This window comes from Giraffa tippelskirchi, chromosome 3 (assembly GCF_054371585.1).
Source record: "Giraffa tippelskirchi isolate mGirTip1 chromosome 3, T2T-mGirTip1v1.2.pri, whole genome shotgun sequence".
NCBI lineage: Eukaryota > Metazoa > Chordata > Mammalia > Artiodactyla > Giraffidae > Giraffa > Giraffa tippelskirchi.
In genome coordinates, this window is record NC_137277.1 from 164,108,954 (window position 1) to 164,127,824 (window position 18,871).

General features: G+C 37.1%; 1 protein-coding gene across 42 annotated transcripts in view; it reads right to left on the reverse strand.

Annotated features, from left to right (window-relative positions):
* USP37 (ubiquitin specific peptidase 37) overlaps positions 1 to 18,871 on the reverse strand; it is an 80,389-nt gene that overhangs the window by 31,523 nt on the left and 29,995 nt on the right. For all 42 annotated transcript variants that reach the window (XM_081583989.1, XM_081583972.1, XM_081583965.1 and 39 more), the window contains 3 exons: positions 12,941 to 13,102; positions 2,331 to 2,462; positions 2,048 to 2,171 (listed from right to left, as the gene is read on the reverse strand). In XM_081583989.1, the coding sequence (XP_081440115.1) occupies positions 2,048 to 2,171; positions 2,331 to 2,462; positions 12,941 to 13,102 (418 nt within the window). The remainder of the gene's footprint in view (positions 1 to 2,047; positions 2,172 to 2,330; positions 2,463 to 12,940; positions 13,103 to 18,871) is intronic.

An 18,871-nucleotide genomic window follows, 5' to 3' on the forward strand; every position in this document is an offset into this window, starting at 1 on the left:
AATCCTCAAAGATGATGCTGTGAAAGTGCTGCACTCGATATGCCAGCAAATCTGGAAAACTCAGCAGTGGCCACAGGACTGGAAAAGGTCAGTTTTCATTCCAATTCCAAAGAAAGGCAATGCCAAAGAATGCTCAAACTACCGCACAATTGCACTCATCTCACACGCTAGTAAAGTAATGCTCAAAATTTTCCAAGCCAGGCTTCAGCAATAGGTGAACTGTGAACTTCCAGATGTTCAAGCTGGTTTTAGAAAAGGCAGAGGAACCAGAGATCAAATTGCCAATATCCGCTGGATCATCGAAAAAGCAAGAGAGTTCCAGAAAAACATCTATTTCTGCTTTATTGACTATGCCAAAGCCTTTGACTGTGTGGATCACAATAAACTATGGAAAATTCTGAAAGAGATGGGAATACCAGACCATCTGACCTGTCTCTTGAGAAACCTGTATGCAGGTCAGGAAGCAACAGTTAGAACTGGACATGGAACAACGGACTGGTTCCAAATAGGAAAAGGAGTACGTCAAGGCTGTATATTGTCACCCTGCTTGTTTAACTTATATGCAGAGTACATCATGAGAAACGCTGGGCTGGAAGAAACACAAGCTGGAATCCAGATTGCCAGGAGAAGTATCAATAACCTCAGATATGCATATGACACCACCCTTATGGCAGAAAGTGAAGAAGAACTAAAGAGCCTCTTGATGAAAGTGAAAGAGGAGAGTGAAAAAGTTGGCTTGAAGCTCAACGTTCAGAAAACTAAGATCATGGCCTCTGGTCCCATCACTTCATGGGAAATAGATGGGGAAACAGTGGAAACAGTGTCAGACTTTATTTTTTGGGGCTCCAGAATCACTGCAGATGGTGACTGCAGCCATGAAATTAAAAGATGCTTACTCCTTGGAAGGAAGGTTATGACCAACCTGGATAGCATATTTAAAAGCAGAGACATTACTTTGCCAACAAAGGTCCGTCTAGTCAGGCTACGGTTTTTCCAGTGGTCATGTATGGATGTGAGAGTTGGATGGTGAAGAAAGCTGAGGGCCGAAGAATTGATGCTTTTGAACTGTGGTGTTGGAGAAGACTCTTGAGAGTCCCTTGGACTGCAAGGAGATCCAACCTGTCCATCCTAAGGGAGATCAGTCCTGGGTGTTCATGGGAAGGACTGATGTTGAAGCTGAAACTCCAATACTTTGGCCACCTCATGCGAAGAGTTGACTCATTGGAAAAGACCCTAATGCTGGGACAGATTGAGGGCAGGAGGAAAAGAGGACGACAGAGGATGAGATGGTTGGATGGCATCACCAACTCGATAGACATGGGTTTGGGTAGACTCTGGGAGTTGGTGATCGACAGAGAGGCCTGGTGTGCTGCAATTCATGGGGTCACAAAGAGTCGGACACGACTGAGCGACTGAACTGAACTGAACTATAAGTTAGATTAGCATGACTAATAAGTGAATCATTTCTTCATTTGTTTTTAAAAAAAGAGTGATTTTTCTAAAATAGCCTTTGTAACTAAAATAGTCTAAGGTCCTACATTGGGGCAAATCACATTTATATTATCAACACAGAGTCATACTGAACCTTACTGGAAGTCCTCTAACCTGTGATGAACATATGTACACAAATCTCATTTTAAAACAAAATTGCGACTTCCTTGGTGGTCCTGGGGTTAAGAATCTGCCTGCCAATGCAGGGGAGATTGTTTCAATCCCTGGCATGGGGAACTAAGATCCCACATGCCGTGGGGCAACTTAAGTTCACGCATCACATCTATCGTGCCTGTGATAGAGAGCCCGTGCTCTGCAATAAGAGAAGCCATCACAATGGGATGCCTGCGTACTTCAACTATAGAGTAGCCCCTGTTTGCCATAACTAGAGAAAGCCCACGCGCAGCAACAAAGAACCTATGCACCACAACAGACACCCAACACAGCCAAAAATAGATAAATAATAAAATAATAAGATAAACTAAAATTGGGTAACACACTAAAATCATTTCAATTTTCCCAATCTCTAAGGTGTTTAAAAACAATTAGTACTCACATTCTGCATATAACCAGAGAATCTCTCTGCTGTAGCTGAAATGGCATTTTTAACCTTCTTGAGTAAGTCTTTTTTGGTCTCTGAATTACAGATATCTTTTTTAACAAGCAAGTGTGCAAAGCGTCTGACAAAACAAAAGAAACAAGTTTAGCAGGTTTTACAAAACATTGGAAGGTATATTTTAAGGACTGCTAACAATGGCACATAAAATTTTAAGTATATGAAACGCCATTATTCTATAATCGACAGATTAGAGGTTACTCAGTAAGTATATAACAATTACCTGATAAGGGCATTGAGTGGAATTTTCTTCCATGGGATACTTTGCTTGAGCAAGTCATTTGCAAATGATTGGAGTGAAAACAGAGATTGTAAAATAGCATTCATATAGCAGGTATTTCCCAAATTGGAGAAGCTGAAAATGAAAGAAATGGTACTTTTGAAGACAACAGTAGTTTCTAAAGTATGTTCATTTGAGCAGGGGTCCTCCACTATAGCATGCATCAGAATCACCTGGAAGGCTTGTTAAACTACATACTGCTGGGGCCCCAACCCCCGAATTTCTGATTCTGTAGGTCTGGACAGGAAACGTGCAAAAATGTGCATGTCTAAAAGGGTCTCAGTTGATGCTGATGCAGCTGGTATGGAGACTACACTTAGAGAACCACCACAGTATAACATTATTACACTTGAGTTTCAACTCAAGGAAAATTCTGTTTTCAAATGAATGCTAAAAAGGATTGGGGACTTAGAACATATGTATGCTTAACGGGTACTGTCAAATATTATTCCAAAGCACATTGTTTTTTTCCATAGTTTGAAAAAAAGTTTTATTTGTAAACATTCTCAAACTTTCAGAAAATTTGCACAGAAAAATATTTTTTACCCAGACTCACTAAATTGTTAACCCTTTTTTACTATATGCTTTATCATTTAACACCTCTCCCTATATATTTTTCCTGACCCATTTGAGAATAAGTTGCATAGATCATAGCCATTTAGCTCTAAATACTTCAGGATATATCTCATAAGAATGAGAATATTCTCTTATATAGCCAGAGTACAGTTACAAACATAAAATTTAATGCTAACATAATACCCTTATCTAATATACTTTCTTTAATCCAATTTTCTCAATTGACCCAATGTTGCAGCACACCCCTCTGCTCCCCACACCATGCGCCCCATCCATCCTGGTTAATGGAATGTTCCTCATATTGGTTTTGCTATTTCCTTATGATAAGGTCAGCTCAGAATGAGGTCCATATAGTGATACATAGTGCTACTGTGTCCTTCCAAGGGCATCACATTCAGAGGCACATAATATTTCTGTGTTGCTCATCAGTGATGTCAACTTTAAACACCCTTGAAAACTTCCACTTCAGACTGTGAGAAAGTATCAGGATCTGGAATATCACACAAAGAAAAACTGGACAACAGGCAGCACAGGACTGCAATCCTTAAGGCAAGCAAATGCTATCAGCTCTACCATTTATGCAGGGTTTCAGCCTGGAGGCAATTTGTGAACTGGAGTTCAGGGAGTTGTACCCAAACAGAGCCCAGAAATCTTGCTGAGTTGAGTTGAAAGAAACTGGAGTTTGAGATGCTGAAGTTGTTAAGGTTTCTGGGACAGAGAATCAGGGAGAAAGGAAGTGTACAAAGGAGGAGCTACAGAAATCTGCACAGGGGTCTGTTTGAGCATTAGACTGAAAACCCAACTTGTACATGCATAAGATAAAACCCCGAGATAGGATGCAAGAAGAACTTCAAGGAAAAGAATGATTACTGGGAAGCTATTAGCCAAACACTTTCCAGAGCTCATGCAGAATCCAAGAGTTTCTAGGTTCCCAACAGTTAGAGAGATGTAGATGAATACATGGAGCATTAGTAGAGACCACAGAGGACCTATGCTTCAAGAAAGGAATTAAATCAGCCTTAGAATAAAGGGCATTTATGATTTGACCCCAAAGAGCTGAAACACAAGTCTTGAAACAAACCCAACACCAGACAAGGATATTAAAACAGCTATTATAAATACGCTTCAAGGATGTGAAGTATGTGATCAAGGATGTATGTGATCAAGTATGTCATCAAGGATGTGAAGTAAAACAAAAACACTAAGGAAAGAAATGGAAGATATTAAAAACTGAATTTCAAGAGATGAAAAAAATATTTGAAATGAAATTTTATCAAATGAAATTAACAGCAAATTAAACACTGAAGAAGGAAATAGTGAATCTGAAGATATAGCAACATGAAATATCAAAAAAGAATTCTCTATTTATCTTATATTTAATATAAAACTTACATATTACTTTTATAATTTAAAATAAAATATATTTCTATACTTAAAATATTGATTATGTAACTATATTTTATATATTACTTTAAATCTATATATATACACACATAAGCAAAGATACATGTCTTTTCTTATTTCCCCTTCTTTCTTACACAAAGGTAGTATACTACTGTATACTATTCAGCAAGGTGGTCTTTCTGTAACTTACCAAGATACCCTTTGTTATTTTCAGGGTTTTTTCCTGTTTCTTTCTAAATTACAGCCATATTAGTGGGTATAAAGTGGTACCTCACTTTGGTTTTAATTTCATACACCTACTTCTTACTTCTTTTACATTTTTTTTCCCACAACCTCACAATTTTCCATTTCGCCCAGGAATTTGACCCTTTCACCTAGTTATCAAATTTGTTGGATATTCTCTCATAATCCTTTTTATCTTAGTAATGTTGGTGCAACGTACTTTCATTTTTTATTTTAGCGATTTGAGTCTTCATTCTTTTTTCTTTGCTTGTTTATCTAAAGATCTGTCAATTTTGTGGATCTTTTCAAGGAAGTAACTTTTGGTTTTCTCTATTATTTTTCTACTCTCCATTCTGTTTATCTCTGCTCTAATCTTTATTATTCTCTTTCTTCAGCTAAATTTGAGCTTCATTTGCTATTCTTTTTCTAGTTCATCAAGGTGTAAAGTTAGGTTATTGATTTGAGGTCGTTTAAAAAAAAATCATAGTAAAATACATAAGATATAAAATTTACCAAAAAACCATAACATATACAGCTTACAAGGCATTAAGTACATTCACCACCATTCATCTCCAGAATTTTTTCATCTTCCCAAACTGAAACTCTGTACCTATTAAACAATAATTCTTCATTCCCCTTTCTCTGGCAACCACCATTCTACTTTCTGACCCTACGAATCTGACTACTCTAGGTAATTCATTTAAGTGGAATCATATAGTATTTGCCCTGTGGTGACTGATTTCACCTAGCATAATGAGTAGGTTCAAGGTTCATTCACACTGTAGCATGTGTTAGAATTTCTTTCCTATTTAAGGATGAACAGTATTCCATTGTATGTATATATTAACAACACATTTTGTTTATCTACTCATTCATTGGTAGACACTTAGGCTGCTTCCACCTTTTGACTATTGTTTATAATGCTGTTATTAATATGGATGTACAAACACCTGTTCATGTCATGGCTCTTAATTATTTCAGATATATGTGCTAAATCATATGGTAAGTCTACTCTTAATTCTTTGAAGAACTGCCATACTATTTTCCATAACAGCTGCACCATTTTACATTCCCACTAGCAATGTACAAGGGTTCTAATTTCTCCACATTCTCACAAACATTTTTTTTTTTAATGTAGGCCCTTGCTGGTAGAAATCTCCCTAGGAGTACTGTTTTTGCCATATCTCATTAGTTCTGGTATGCTGTTTTAGCCTTCATTTGTCTTCAAGTAATTTTTAATTTCTCTTGTGATTTTATTCTTTGACTCACTGGTTGTTTAAGAGTATGCTGTTTAATTTTCACATATTTCCAATTTTCTGTTACTGATTTCTAACTTCATTCTATTGTGACTGCAGAAGATACTTTGTATGATTTGTAGCTTTTAAAATGTATTGACACTTACTGTATGGCCTAACAGGGTTTCTACTGGAAAATGTTTCATGTGCATGTGAGAAGAATGCATATTCTGCCATTGGGTGGAGTGTTCTATTCAGTTCAGTTCAGTTCAGTTCAGTTCCTCAGTTGTGTCTGACTCTTTGCGACCCCATGAATTGCAGCACGCCAGGCCTCACTGTCCATCACCAACTCCCGGAGTCTACCCAAACCCATGTCCATCGAGTCGGTGATGCCATCCAACCATCTCATCCTCTGTCGTCCCCTTCTCCTCCCGCCCCCAATCCTACCCAGCATTAGGGTCTTTTCCAATGAGTCAATCCTTCGCATGAGGTGGCCAAAGTATTGGAGTTTCAGCTTCAACATCAGACCTTCCAATGAACACCCAGGATTGATCTCTTTTAGGATGGATTGATTGGATCTCCTTGCAGTCCAAGGGACTCTCAAGAGTCTTCTCCAACACCACAGTTCAAAAGCATCAATTCTGCGGCGCTCAGCTTTCTTCACCGTCCAACTCTCACATCCATACGTGACCACTGGAAAAACCATAGCCTTGACTAGACGGACTTTTGTTGGCAAAGTAATGTCTCTGCTTTTAAATATGCTATCCAGGTTGGCCATAACCTTCCTTCCAAGGAGTAAGCATCTTTTAATTTCATGGCTGCAGTCACCATCTGCAGTGATTCTGGAGCCCCAAAAAATTAAGTCTGACACTGTTTCCACTGTTTCCCCATCTATTTCCCATGGAGTGATGGGACCAGAGGCCATGATCTTAGTTTTCTGAACGTTGAGCTTTAAGCCAACTTTTTCACTCTCCTCCTTCACCTTCATCAAGAGGCTCTTTAGTTCTTCTTCACTTTCCGCCATAAGGGTGGTGTCATCCGCATATCTGAGGTTATTGATATTTCTCCCGGCAATCTGGATTCCAGCTTGTGTTTCTTCCAGCCCAGCGTTTCTCATGATGTACTCTGCACATAAGTTAAACAAGCAGGGTGACAATGTACAGCCTTGACGTACTCCTTTTCCTATTTGGAACCAGTCCGTTGTTCCATGTCCAGTTCTAACTGTTGCTTCCTGACCTGCATACAGGTTTCTCTTAGGTTGGTGTAAACGTAATTACAGTTTTTGACTGTGAATTTTAAATACCTAGGCTCAAACACCTGTATTAATCAAAATGGGAACCATTACAATCAACACGTTTGCCAGTAAGAAATAAGTCTGTTTATTCCTGTAGTGTAAAACTCCGTGCTTTGGGATTCAACGACTTCTTGGAAAGCAATTTCTGCCTCCTGCTTATTGTGGAAGTGTTTTCCCTGCAAGAAGTTGTCGAGATACTTGAGGAAGTGGTAGTTGGCTGGTGAGACGTCAGGTGAATATGGCAGATGAGGCAAAACTTCGTAGCCCAACTTGTTCAATTTTTGAAGCATTGGCTGTGACATGCGGTCGGGCATTGTCGAGAAGAACTGGGCCCTTCCTGTAGACCAATGACGACTGCAGGCACTGCAGTTTTTGACACATCTCATTGATTCGCTGAGCGTAATTCTCATATGTAATGGTCTCACCGGGATTCAGAAAGCTATAGTGGATCAGACTGGCAGCAGATCACCCAACAGTGACCATCATCTTTTTCTGATGCAAGTTTGGCTTTGGGAAGTGCTCTGGAGCTTCTCCTAGGCCCAATCATTGAACTCGTCATTGCAGGTTGCTGTACAAAATCCACTTTACATCACAAGTCATAATCCAATTGAGAAATGGCTCATTGTAGGGTAGAATAAGAGAAGACAACACGTCAAAATGATGATTTTTTTGGTTTTCAGTCAGCTCATGAGGTACCCCCTACCAAGCTTTTTCACCTTTCTAATTTGCTGCAAATGCCAAATGACGGTAGAATGGTCGTGTAGTTTTAAGAGGATCAACTGGTTGTGGTCACCTTTCAATGGCCGACCACTGAACTCCTCATCTTGAACCACCACTGCACTGTACACTCGTTAGCAGTTCCTGGGCCAAATGGATTGTTGATGTTGCGAGCTGTCTCCAATGCTTTACGACCCATTCTGAACTTGTAAGAAAACTGCTTGAATTTGCTTTTTGTCTAACATCATTTCCCTAGTCTAAAATACATAAGAAATAACAGCAAAACATAAAGCAAGAAACGTGCATTAAAATGATGTATAACATAACCACATTTAAGAATGTATTCCAATATCAAACGGCAAAGTTCAACAAGGCAAAACCACAATTACTTCTGCACCAACCTAATATATTAGTTAGGTCTAAGCAGTTCACAGTGTTGGTCAACTCCCGTATTTCCTTATTGACTTTTCTGTTCATATGTTTTATACATTACTGAAGTGAAGTATTGATGTCTCCAGCTATTATTTTTACAACTCTATTTTTCCCCCTCCAGTTGTTTTTAAAATTTTGTCTTTTAAACTAATGTCTAGACTTTCTCAGGAACGGTTTCTATTAATTTCTTCTATCAGTGGGAGCACCTTGATAGGCTTCTTTCTCCTTCGATGGAAACTGGTGAAAGTATTTTTTACCTTTACTGGGATCAATTTAAATAAACTATTGATGTATTTTCTAAAATAATTATGTCCATTTCATCTAAGTTTTCTAATTCTTTTGTTAAGAGAAACATGAAATTGTCTCAAATTATTTCTAAAATTTCCTCTACATTAATAATTCTCCCTTATCATATTTTATGTATTTCTTCCCTTTTTATCTTGACTAAAAGATAAAAGGTTAGTGATATATCTACTTCATGAACTTTTTTTATACTTTGTTACTGATCAGGTGATTTTTGCAGAAACAAAAATCTGTGGCATTAATACGTCTCTGGTTAATAATGTGTTAATCTACTATTTTTCAGTTCTTTGTTACATTTAATTCTAACTTTTATCTTTATTATTTTCTTGCTTTTGTTTGCTTTTGGATTATTTTGTTCTTTTATATTGTTTGTTCATTTTGAGCTTGGAATTCAGATCTTCATCCTTTCATTTGTATTGATACAGGAGTCTAGGACTAATTTTTCTCTGATCTCTGCTGTAAACACATCCCATAGATATTGATAAACAGAGTTTTCATTATCATTCATCTTCAGAACATCTGTTATTTGTGTTTGACCCAAGGGTCAGCTAATAGGGTTTTTAGAATTTCTACTTGGAAGTTACAGTTTTAATATTTAGTTTCATGTTTATTATCCAGTTTCATTTCACTGTGATCAAAAGATGGTGGTTGTCCCATTTCTACTTTATGGGGTCTCCTGATTTTTCCTTTGTGCCCTAATATATGATTACTTTTTTGTGAATGCTCCATATGTGCTTGAAAAGGTCTATACTCTGTGATAGAGGATGGCATTTACTATTTTCCACAGATCTATCTGTTTGTTTAGATCTTTTATGTCTTTAAATATTCTATTTTATCAGCTATTAGGATTGCAACCTCTGCTTTCTTAACTGTTTCCATTAGACGGCCAAATTGCTTTCCTTCCCTTTATTTTACAACTTTAAAAATCACTGTTCTAGGTGCATCTCTAGTATACAGCATAGAGTTGGTTTTGCTTTCTGAGATAATTTGAAAATATTTTTCTATTAGATGTGTCAGCCCATTTACATTTCTTGATGTGACAAATATATCTGGACTCAACTGTGTCACATTGCTATATTTTTCATCTAGTGTTTTAGAAATATCTCTTGATTTTAAAAAAGGTTTTTTTTTAAAGTTATATCTGTATTTGTACTTTTTTATAGTGCCTGTGATTCTTTTTTTTAATCTAATCTGTCCATTTTAAATAGTATTTTTTGACTTGCACTTACTACTGATGACAGTCAATTTATTTATTCTACTTTTCTCTCTCCTTCCATTTTTAGTTACAATCATACTCCTTTGTCAGAAGACATATATCTACATGTCATCCTTATATATTGGTGTTTCCACCATTGTTTTAGTCTTATCTCTATAACTGAATATATGAAATATTCACCATCTATCTTTTGCCAGTATCTCCTTCATTACCTCTTGGCTGGATGAAGCTCATACCCTATATCGTCCTCAGGAAGAGCTTGTGTACATTATTCCAAGTTCTTCCACTTTAAAACTTATTTTTTCCTAGCCCACATACCTAACAGCTTAGATTGGCATACCTGTTTATCCTTTCTTTCATCAAGTTTCTTGAAAATGATGTTCTTTTTTCATCTCCTTTGAATGATGACTGGGAAGTCTATTCCTCTTTCTCTCACAAATTATTTCACCTTTTGACTCAAGGCACTGAGGATTTTTCCTCATCTTTAAAGTCTTATACTTGTACTAAGATGTGTCTTGTTCATTCAATTTTCCAGGTACTTGGAGGGCTCTTTGAATGTATAGACTCAGTAATTTATTTCCGAAAGTTTTATTTCAAAGTTTTCTTGGGTTATGGTTGTAAATACTAGTTCTGTTTCACTGTTAGGATTTTTTTCTTCAGAGATTCTAATTATATGCACCATGGGACCTTCCTTGCCTGTTTTCCAATTTAACCACTTCCTCTCTGAACTTTCATTTAGACTTAATTTTTGATATAATGTTGCCTTTCTTCCTCTCTCTTTCTTTTGTGTTCAAGCAACTGTCATTTCTTCCTGCTTGTCCATTCTGATTCTGGGTTTGAATTATTGATTTATGGTGCTTTTTTCCATATTTTCAAATGCTTATTTGAGGATATTTAATTCAGTTTTGAGTGCTATATAACAATTTTCTTGCAGTTCATATCGGTTTTTGGGGTAGAATTTTTATTGGACTAAATATTTTGATTCATGTTTTCTGTTTTTCACTTCTAGTTTGTACAGAGGTGGCCTGTTTTTTAACATTTGTATTCATTTTGTGGATCTGATGACCAATTCAAGCACATCCTCTTCTGTTAGTTTAAGTACACTTTCCTTAATGGGTGGTGGTGGTAGTAGAAGAATTACCATATGATCCAGTAATCCCACTCCTGGGCATATATCTAGACAAAACTGTAATTAAAAAAGATACATGCAGCCCTATGTTCACAGCAGCACTATTCACAATAGCCAAGACATGGAAACAAACCCAATGTCCACTGACAGATGAATGGATAAAGAAAATGTGCTCTGTGTGTGTGTGTGTATATATATATATATGAATACTACTCGGCCATAAAAAAGAATGAAAAAATGCCATATGCAGCAACATAGATACAACTAGAGATTATCACACTAAGTGAAGTAAATCAGAAAGGGAAAGACAAATGCCATATGATATCACTCATATGTGGAATCGAAAATATGTCACAAATGAACCTATCTATGAGACAGAGTCATGGTCATAAACAATGTCTGGTGGTTGCCAAGGGGGAGGGATAGAATTGGAGCTTGGGGTCAGCAGATCTAAGCTATCATATACAAAAAGGATAAACAGCAAGGTCCTACTGTATAGGACAGGGAGCTATATTCAATATACTATGATAAACCATATGGAAAAGAAAATTTTAAATATGTATAACTGAATCATTATGCAGTATAGCAGAAATTAACACAACACTGTAAATCAACTATACTTCAATGAAAAATTTTCTTTTTCTTTTATACTTATATAAGATGATTGATAGTCACTAAACTTACTGTGGTAATCATTTCATGATGTATATGAGTCAAATCATTATGCTGTACAATTTAAACTTATACAGTGCTGTATGTCAATTATACCGCAATAAAGCTGGAAGGAAAAAAATGCAAGAGGGCTCCAACTGCCTAGATTCACTATTAGTGTATTACAACACCTCAAGTAAGTTAATTAATTCCTCTAAGCCTTAGTTGTGCTGTGCTGTGTATAGGTGCTCAGTCACATCTGACTCTTTGCAACCGCATGGACTGTAGCCTGCCAGGATCCTCTGTCCATGGGATTCCCCAGGTAAGAATACTGGAGAGGGTTGTCATGCCCTCCTCCAGGGGATCTTCCCAACCGAGGGATCGAACTCAGGTCTCCAACCCAGGTCTTCCGCCTTGTAGGCAGATGCTTTACCATCTGAGTTACCAGGGAAGACCAAGAACACTGGAATGGGTCGCCTATCCTTTCTCCAGGAAATTTCCCCAACCCAGTAATTGAATGGGGGTCTCCTGCACTGGAGGTGGATTCTTTGCCAGCTGAGCTATCAGGGAAGCCCAAGCCTTAATTCCTTAATCTACAAAAACAGGTTTTTTAATACATCTAGCTCAGAGAGCTACTGTGAGGATTTAAAGGAAAAGATTCATTGAAACACAGTTTCTGGCACATAACAAATACTTCAGCTATGATTGATATTATAGCTATTATACCATGATCTCATTTTTGTATGGTTAATAAAAACATAAGCATGAAGGGGCTGGGAAAGATAAAAACAAAATTAACACTGAAGTATCTAAGGAGATGGATGAAGTATATGAGATTTAAGAATATGCATTTTCTGCTTTATAATGTTTTATATATATATATATATATATATATATATATATATATATATATACACATTTACACAGAAACACACATACACGTATTTTGTTTTCAAGGTCCAAAAATTAGAGACCAGATAATGAACTGAACTTCATGGACGTAATAAATCTTTAATAAGTGAAAAAATATTTGAGAACTATAATTTATGACTCTTTTAATCATTTTTTATACCAGGTAAAAGGGCTTCCCAGGTGGTGCTAGTGGTAAAGAACTGGTCTGCCAATACAGGAGATGTAAGAGATGTGGGTTTGATCTCTGGGTCGGTAAGATCCCCTGGAGGAGGGCATGGCAACCCACTCCAGTATTCTTGCCTAGAGAATCCCCATGGACAAAGGAGCCTGGTGGGCTACAGTCCACAGGGTCACAAAGAGTCGGACATGATTGAATAGATTTACCATGCACACATACCAAGTAAAACATACTTCAGTTGAATCACTTTATAAAAAGAAAGCAAAATAAAATAATTTACCTACCCCTGCAGTTGCTGCTGTTGGTGAGAGGAAAGGGGCACTCTTGGCTTGTTCCAGCCAGTGTAATCCTGGTTATACCTCAGTTTTTTAACAGAAAGAGGAGCTGGTTGAGGAAGAAATCCCAAACTTCTTTTGGCAGACGGAGCTTGGCTTGAAATATTAGTCCTATGAAAAAGAAAAAATAATGAAGAAACAAAACAAATTTGAATGCTGCTTTCTTCCCCTACTAGATTCAGAGAAGTCAATGTCTAGGGGGAAAAAAATATCCTAAATTTGAGGTAATATCAGTAATAATGATCACTTGGGAAAAAAATTTCACAAATGTAAATTAGCAAATCTAGTGACAGAGAGCTGAAGAGGCAAATAGTATGGTAATGTACAATCAAAATAAGCCAAGTTAATGGCTTGAGAAAAAATATAGTTTTACTTTTTTATTCACTTTTATCCACTTGATGGCTATCATACATCAGTTTACCTAGTCTTGAAAACCTTTAGGCAGTGAACTCTTTCCACTATTACACAACAAATATTCTTACCCAATATCCTTGAGAATTTACTCTAATTTATATGCTTAGCAGTGAAAATGTTAGGAATATTTTCAATTTTCATTTTTAATTTTCCTAGCTAATAACTGTTTCCCAAAAATGCTGTACCAATATATATTTCCACCAATACAGAATTTCCCCTTTTCACATAGTCTCCATTACAATATTATCCCTCTAATGAACAGAACATGATTTCACTGTTATTTTATAATTTCCTCATTATTACCTAAGTTGAACATTATCAATCTTTCTTTATGGTTTCAATTTCTGTCTTAAGAATCGTTCTATAAAGTAAGGTCAGAGAAATGGTTTCCTATATTCTTGTAAAAATTTTAAATCTTGTTTTCCCTCCTATTCAGGTCTTTAATCTGCCTGGACATTTACTTTTTGCATCCTATAAAGCAGGAATATGATACACTTTTTAATAAGGAAAAACCAACTGTCCTCGAACAACTTACTATGTGCCAAGGACATGTTAGCCACTGTTTAGTTTTTTACTTAAAAAAAAAAAAAAATTGTGAAATAGAATAGAAAACTATATAAAAGTCCAATGTGTAACACTGTTGTACAGGATGTCAATAGTGAGGGAAGTTTCGTGTGTGAGGATGGGGATATTAGGCAAACTATACTTTCTATTCAACTTTCCTATAAACTGTCCTAAAAAAACTTATTAATTAAAAATAAAGTGTGGAGCTTAACATATTTTTAGAAAGTAAACACATAAGTAACAACCATTAATGTCAAAAATCTCCAAGTGCCCCTTCCCAATCACAACCCTGAAGTTATCATTAGCTTTCTATCAGCTTTATTCCTTATTACATACTCCTATACACTGTAGTCTGGACAAGGCAAATGTATATTTTCATCCTTTTGCTTTCAACCTTTCTCCATCTTTATACTGCAGTTGTCTTTTAAATAGCATATAGATTATTATTATTCTTCCTTTAAAATCCAGTCTTTTACTGAAACATTTACTGTATTTATCTTTAGTGTCATTACTGATTTAGGTTAATAACCTAATACCCTTGGTCTACTAATTTTATCATGTGTCATTTCTGAGTCAGTATTTATTAATTTTTCTCTTCCTTATGAGTTGTTTTTTCCTGTTTCTTTGTACACTTCACAATATTTTCTTGGATGCCAGACACTGTGAATTTTATCTTGTGGGGTATTGGCTATTTTTTATTTCTATAAATATTCTCAAATTTTGTTCTGGGATGTGGTTAGATTACCCAGAAACAGTACAATGTTGCATTTAAGGTTTGTTATCTGGGAGCAGAGCAGCAATTCATCCAGGGTCAGTTTTTCCTCATTAATGAGGGAAGTCTTTTTGTAGGCATTCAAACTGCCATTAGGAACAGGAACTATGCTTGGCTTTATGTATACTCTGAGTATCATCCACTTAGATCCTTTAGGGTGGTTCTTTCCCTGGCCTTGACCAGTCTCCTCACCTACACATGTGGCTCAGCACTCAAAATGAATACTCAAGGGGGACTCTCTGCAGATCTCTACAATTCCTTCTTTGTGTAGCTTTCCCTTCTGGTACTCTGCTCTGTGAATTCTAGCCACCTTGCATTCCCTAGATTCCTAGCTCCGCTTCCTCAACTCAGGAAGAGGACAGGACTGGCTCTGCCTGGTTCCCTCTCCTTCTGTGGCAACCTAGAAACTTTCACTACCAAGCAAGCTAACATAGTCATAAGGCTAATTTGTTTCCTATCTCTCAGGGATCACTGTCCTTCACTGATTCATGTCCAGTGTCTTGAGGTGCAATGTTTCATACATCCAGGTTCTTGGTTGTTTCAGGAAGGAGGATAATGTGGTCCTTGTTGGTCCATCTTGGACAGAAGTGGAAGTCATCTTTAACTTTTTAATGTGTCTAAGTTAACACCAAAAATGTCCTTTCCATCACAGGGGACTGGAAAGCAAAAGTAGTAAGTCAAAAGATACCTAGAGTAACAGGCAAGTTTGGCGTTGGAGTACAAAATGAAGCAGGGCAAAGTCTACCAGAGTTTTGCCAAGAGAACGCACTGGTCATAGAAAACATCCTCTTCCAACAACACAAGAGACGACTCTACACATGGACATCACCAGATGGTCAATACTGAAAGCAGACTGACTATATTCTTTGCAGCCGAAGATGGAGAAGCTCTATACAGTCAGCAAAACAAGACTGGGAGGTGAGTGGCTCAGATCATGAACTCCTTATTGTAAAATTCAGACTTAAATTGATGAAAGTAGGGAAAACCACTAGATCACTCAGGTATGACCTAAATCAAATCCCTTACCATTATACAGCAGAAATGACAAAGATTCCAGGGATTATATCTGATGGACAGAGTGCCTGAAGAACTATGGACGGAGGTTCGTGACATTGTACAAGAGGTGGTAATCAAAACCATCCCCAAGAAAAGAAATGCAAAAAGGCAAAATGGTTGTCTAAGGAGGGCTTACACATAGCTGAGAAAAAAAGAGAAACGAAAGGCAAAGGAGAAAAGGAAAGATATATTCATCTGAATACAGAGTTCCAAAGAATAGCAAGGAGAGATAAGAAAGCCTTCCCAAGTGAACAATGCGAAGAAATAGAGGAAAACAACAGAATGGGAACGACTAGAGATCTCTTCAAGAAAATCAGAGATACCAAGGGAACATTTCACGCAAAGATGGGTATAGTAAGGGACAGAAAAGGTATGGACCTAACAGAAGCAGAAGATATTAAGAAGTGGTGGCAAGAATACACAGAAGAACTATACAAAAAAGATCTTCATGACCCAGATAACCATGATGGTGTGATCTCTCACCTAGAGCCAGACATCTTGGAATGTGAAGTCAAGTGGCCTTTAGGAAGCATCACTACAAACAAAGCAAGTAGAGGTGATGAATTCCAGCTGAGCTAATTCAAATCCTAAAAGATGATGCTGTGAAAGTGCTGCACTCAATATGCCAGCAAATTTGGAAAACTCAGAAGTGGCCACAGGACTGGAAAAGGTCAGTTTTCATTAAAATCCCAAAGAAGAGCAATGCCAAAGAATGTTCAAACTACTGCACAATTGAATTTATTTCACATGCTAGCAAAGTAATGCTCAAAATTCTCCAAGCCAGGCTTCAACAGTATGTGAACCGAGAACTTCCAGATGTTCAAGCTGGATTTAGAAAAGGCAGAAGAAACCGAGATCAAATTGTCAACATCCGTTGGATCATCAAAAGAGCAAGAGAGTTCCAGAAAAAACATCTACTTCTTTACTAATACTGCCAAAGCCTTTGACTGTGTAGATCACAATAAACTGTGGAAAATTCTTCAAGAGATGGGAATACCAGACCACCATACCTGCCTCCTGAGAAATCTGTATGCAGGTCAAGAAGCAACAGTTAGAAATGGACACGGAACAACAGACTGGTTCCAAATAGGAAAAGGAGTACGTCAAGGCTGTATATTGTCACCCTGCTTATTTAACTTATATGCACAGTACATCATGAGAAATGCTGGGCTGGAAGAAGCACAAGCTGGAATCAAGTTTGCTGGGAGAAATATCAATAACCTCAGATATGCATATGACACCACCCTTATGGCAGAAAGTGAAGAGGAACTAAACAGCCTCTTGACAAAAATGAAAGAGAGTGAAAAAGTTGGCTTAAAACTCAGCATTCAAAAAACTAAGATCATGGCATTCAGTCCCACCACCTCACGGCAAATAGATGGGCAAACAATGGAAACCGTGACAGACTTTATTTTCTTGGGCTCCCAAATCACTGTAGATGGTGAATGCAGCCATGACATTTAAAAAGATGCTTGATCCTTGGAAGAAAACGTATGACCAACCTAGAGAGCACATAAAAGCAGAGACATTACTTTGCTGAAAAGGTCTGTGTCGTCAAAGCTATGACTTTTGCAGGAAAATCAATTCTGAATATTCACTGGAAGGACTGATGCTTAAACTCCAATACTTTGGCCACCTGAGACAAAGAGCTGACTCATTAGAAAAGACCCTGATGCTGGGAAAGACTGAAGGCAGGAGGAGAAGGGGACGATAGAGGACAAGATTGTTGGATGGCATCACTGACTCAATGGACGTGAGTTTGAGCAGGCTCCAGGAGATGTTGAAGGACAGGGAGGCCTGGTGTGCTGCAGTCCACAGGGGCTACAAAGAGTTGGACACAAATGAGAGACTGAACAACAACAAAGTTAACTGTGGCCTCCTCTCAAACAAAATAAGAAACTTAAAATGTTTTAATTTCCCATACTCTTCTCCACTCATTTATTTTAACCTCTTATTGGTATGATACTGTTAATTTTTTGTTTTCAATCCTATCATTTTTTAAAAACTATCAAAATGTATTTAGATGCATAATAAGTCTGGAAAGATATCAGTAATAGCAGTTGCCTCCTGAAAGAAAATGAACAAGTAGGAGTTAGGAGAGATTTACTTTTCACTGTAAGCACTCTGTAACTTCTGAAGTTTCCACCATATGCCCTCATTACTTCTACAAAAGAATACATTTTAAAGGTACTTAATTTTTAAATATGCTTAAAATTTTTGCTCACTGATTTTTCTTACTTCTACTCCTTCCTTTGTTCACTTTTCTTTTTGCTAAATAAATTCTGTCCTTGCATTCTTGAATTAAAATTTAACTGAATGTGTAATTCTTTGATATCATCTGTTCCTATTGTTGCTAATATCAGTCTGTTTTCATTTTATAGATGATAGTTTTGTTTCTGGCAGCTTTTAAAAATTTCTTTACCCATCATCTCCTACAAGGTAGATTTAAAAAATATGTATCCGCTGTTTGGCATTTGTTGAGGCTTTGCAATATGGACTTCCACCATTTTCATCCAGTATTTCGTTGACAAATTCACTTCCTTTATTCTCCTTAGTCTATTTTTTTTCCTTCAAAATGCTATTAAGACATAGAGGGTTAAAAAAAAAATGGAGGGTAGACCAAGAAGCCCTACATAAATCTCTTTTTTATAAAGTCATAGATTTTTAATGAATTTTGAAATAAATTTTCTATAAATCTTTTAAAATAAAATTCATTTACATTTACTATCTCCTCTCTATGCTACATCCCATGACCATGCATTTTTGCTTGTTTAGTAGCTGTCTCAGTCTGGACCTCTAATCTGCATAGGACTTTATATCAGGGGTTCAGAATTTTTGCCCCTACACAGGGAACATTAAAGCAGATACCAATCAGTGCAAACCCCATTTTTGGGTATTTGCTTTCTATCAGGCTTCCCCAGTGGCTCAGTGGTAAAGAAACTGCCTGCAATGCAGGAGACGTGGGTTTGATCCCTGGGTTAGGAAGAGCTCCTGAAGGAGGGAATGGCAACCCACTCCAGCATTTTTGCTGGGAAAATCCCATGGACAAAGGAGCCTGGTGGGCTATGGTCCAT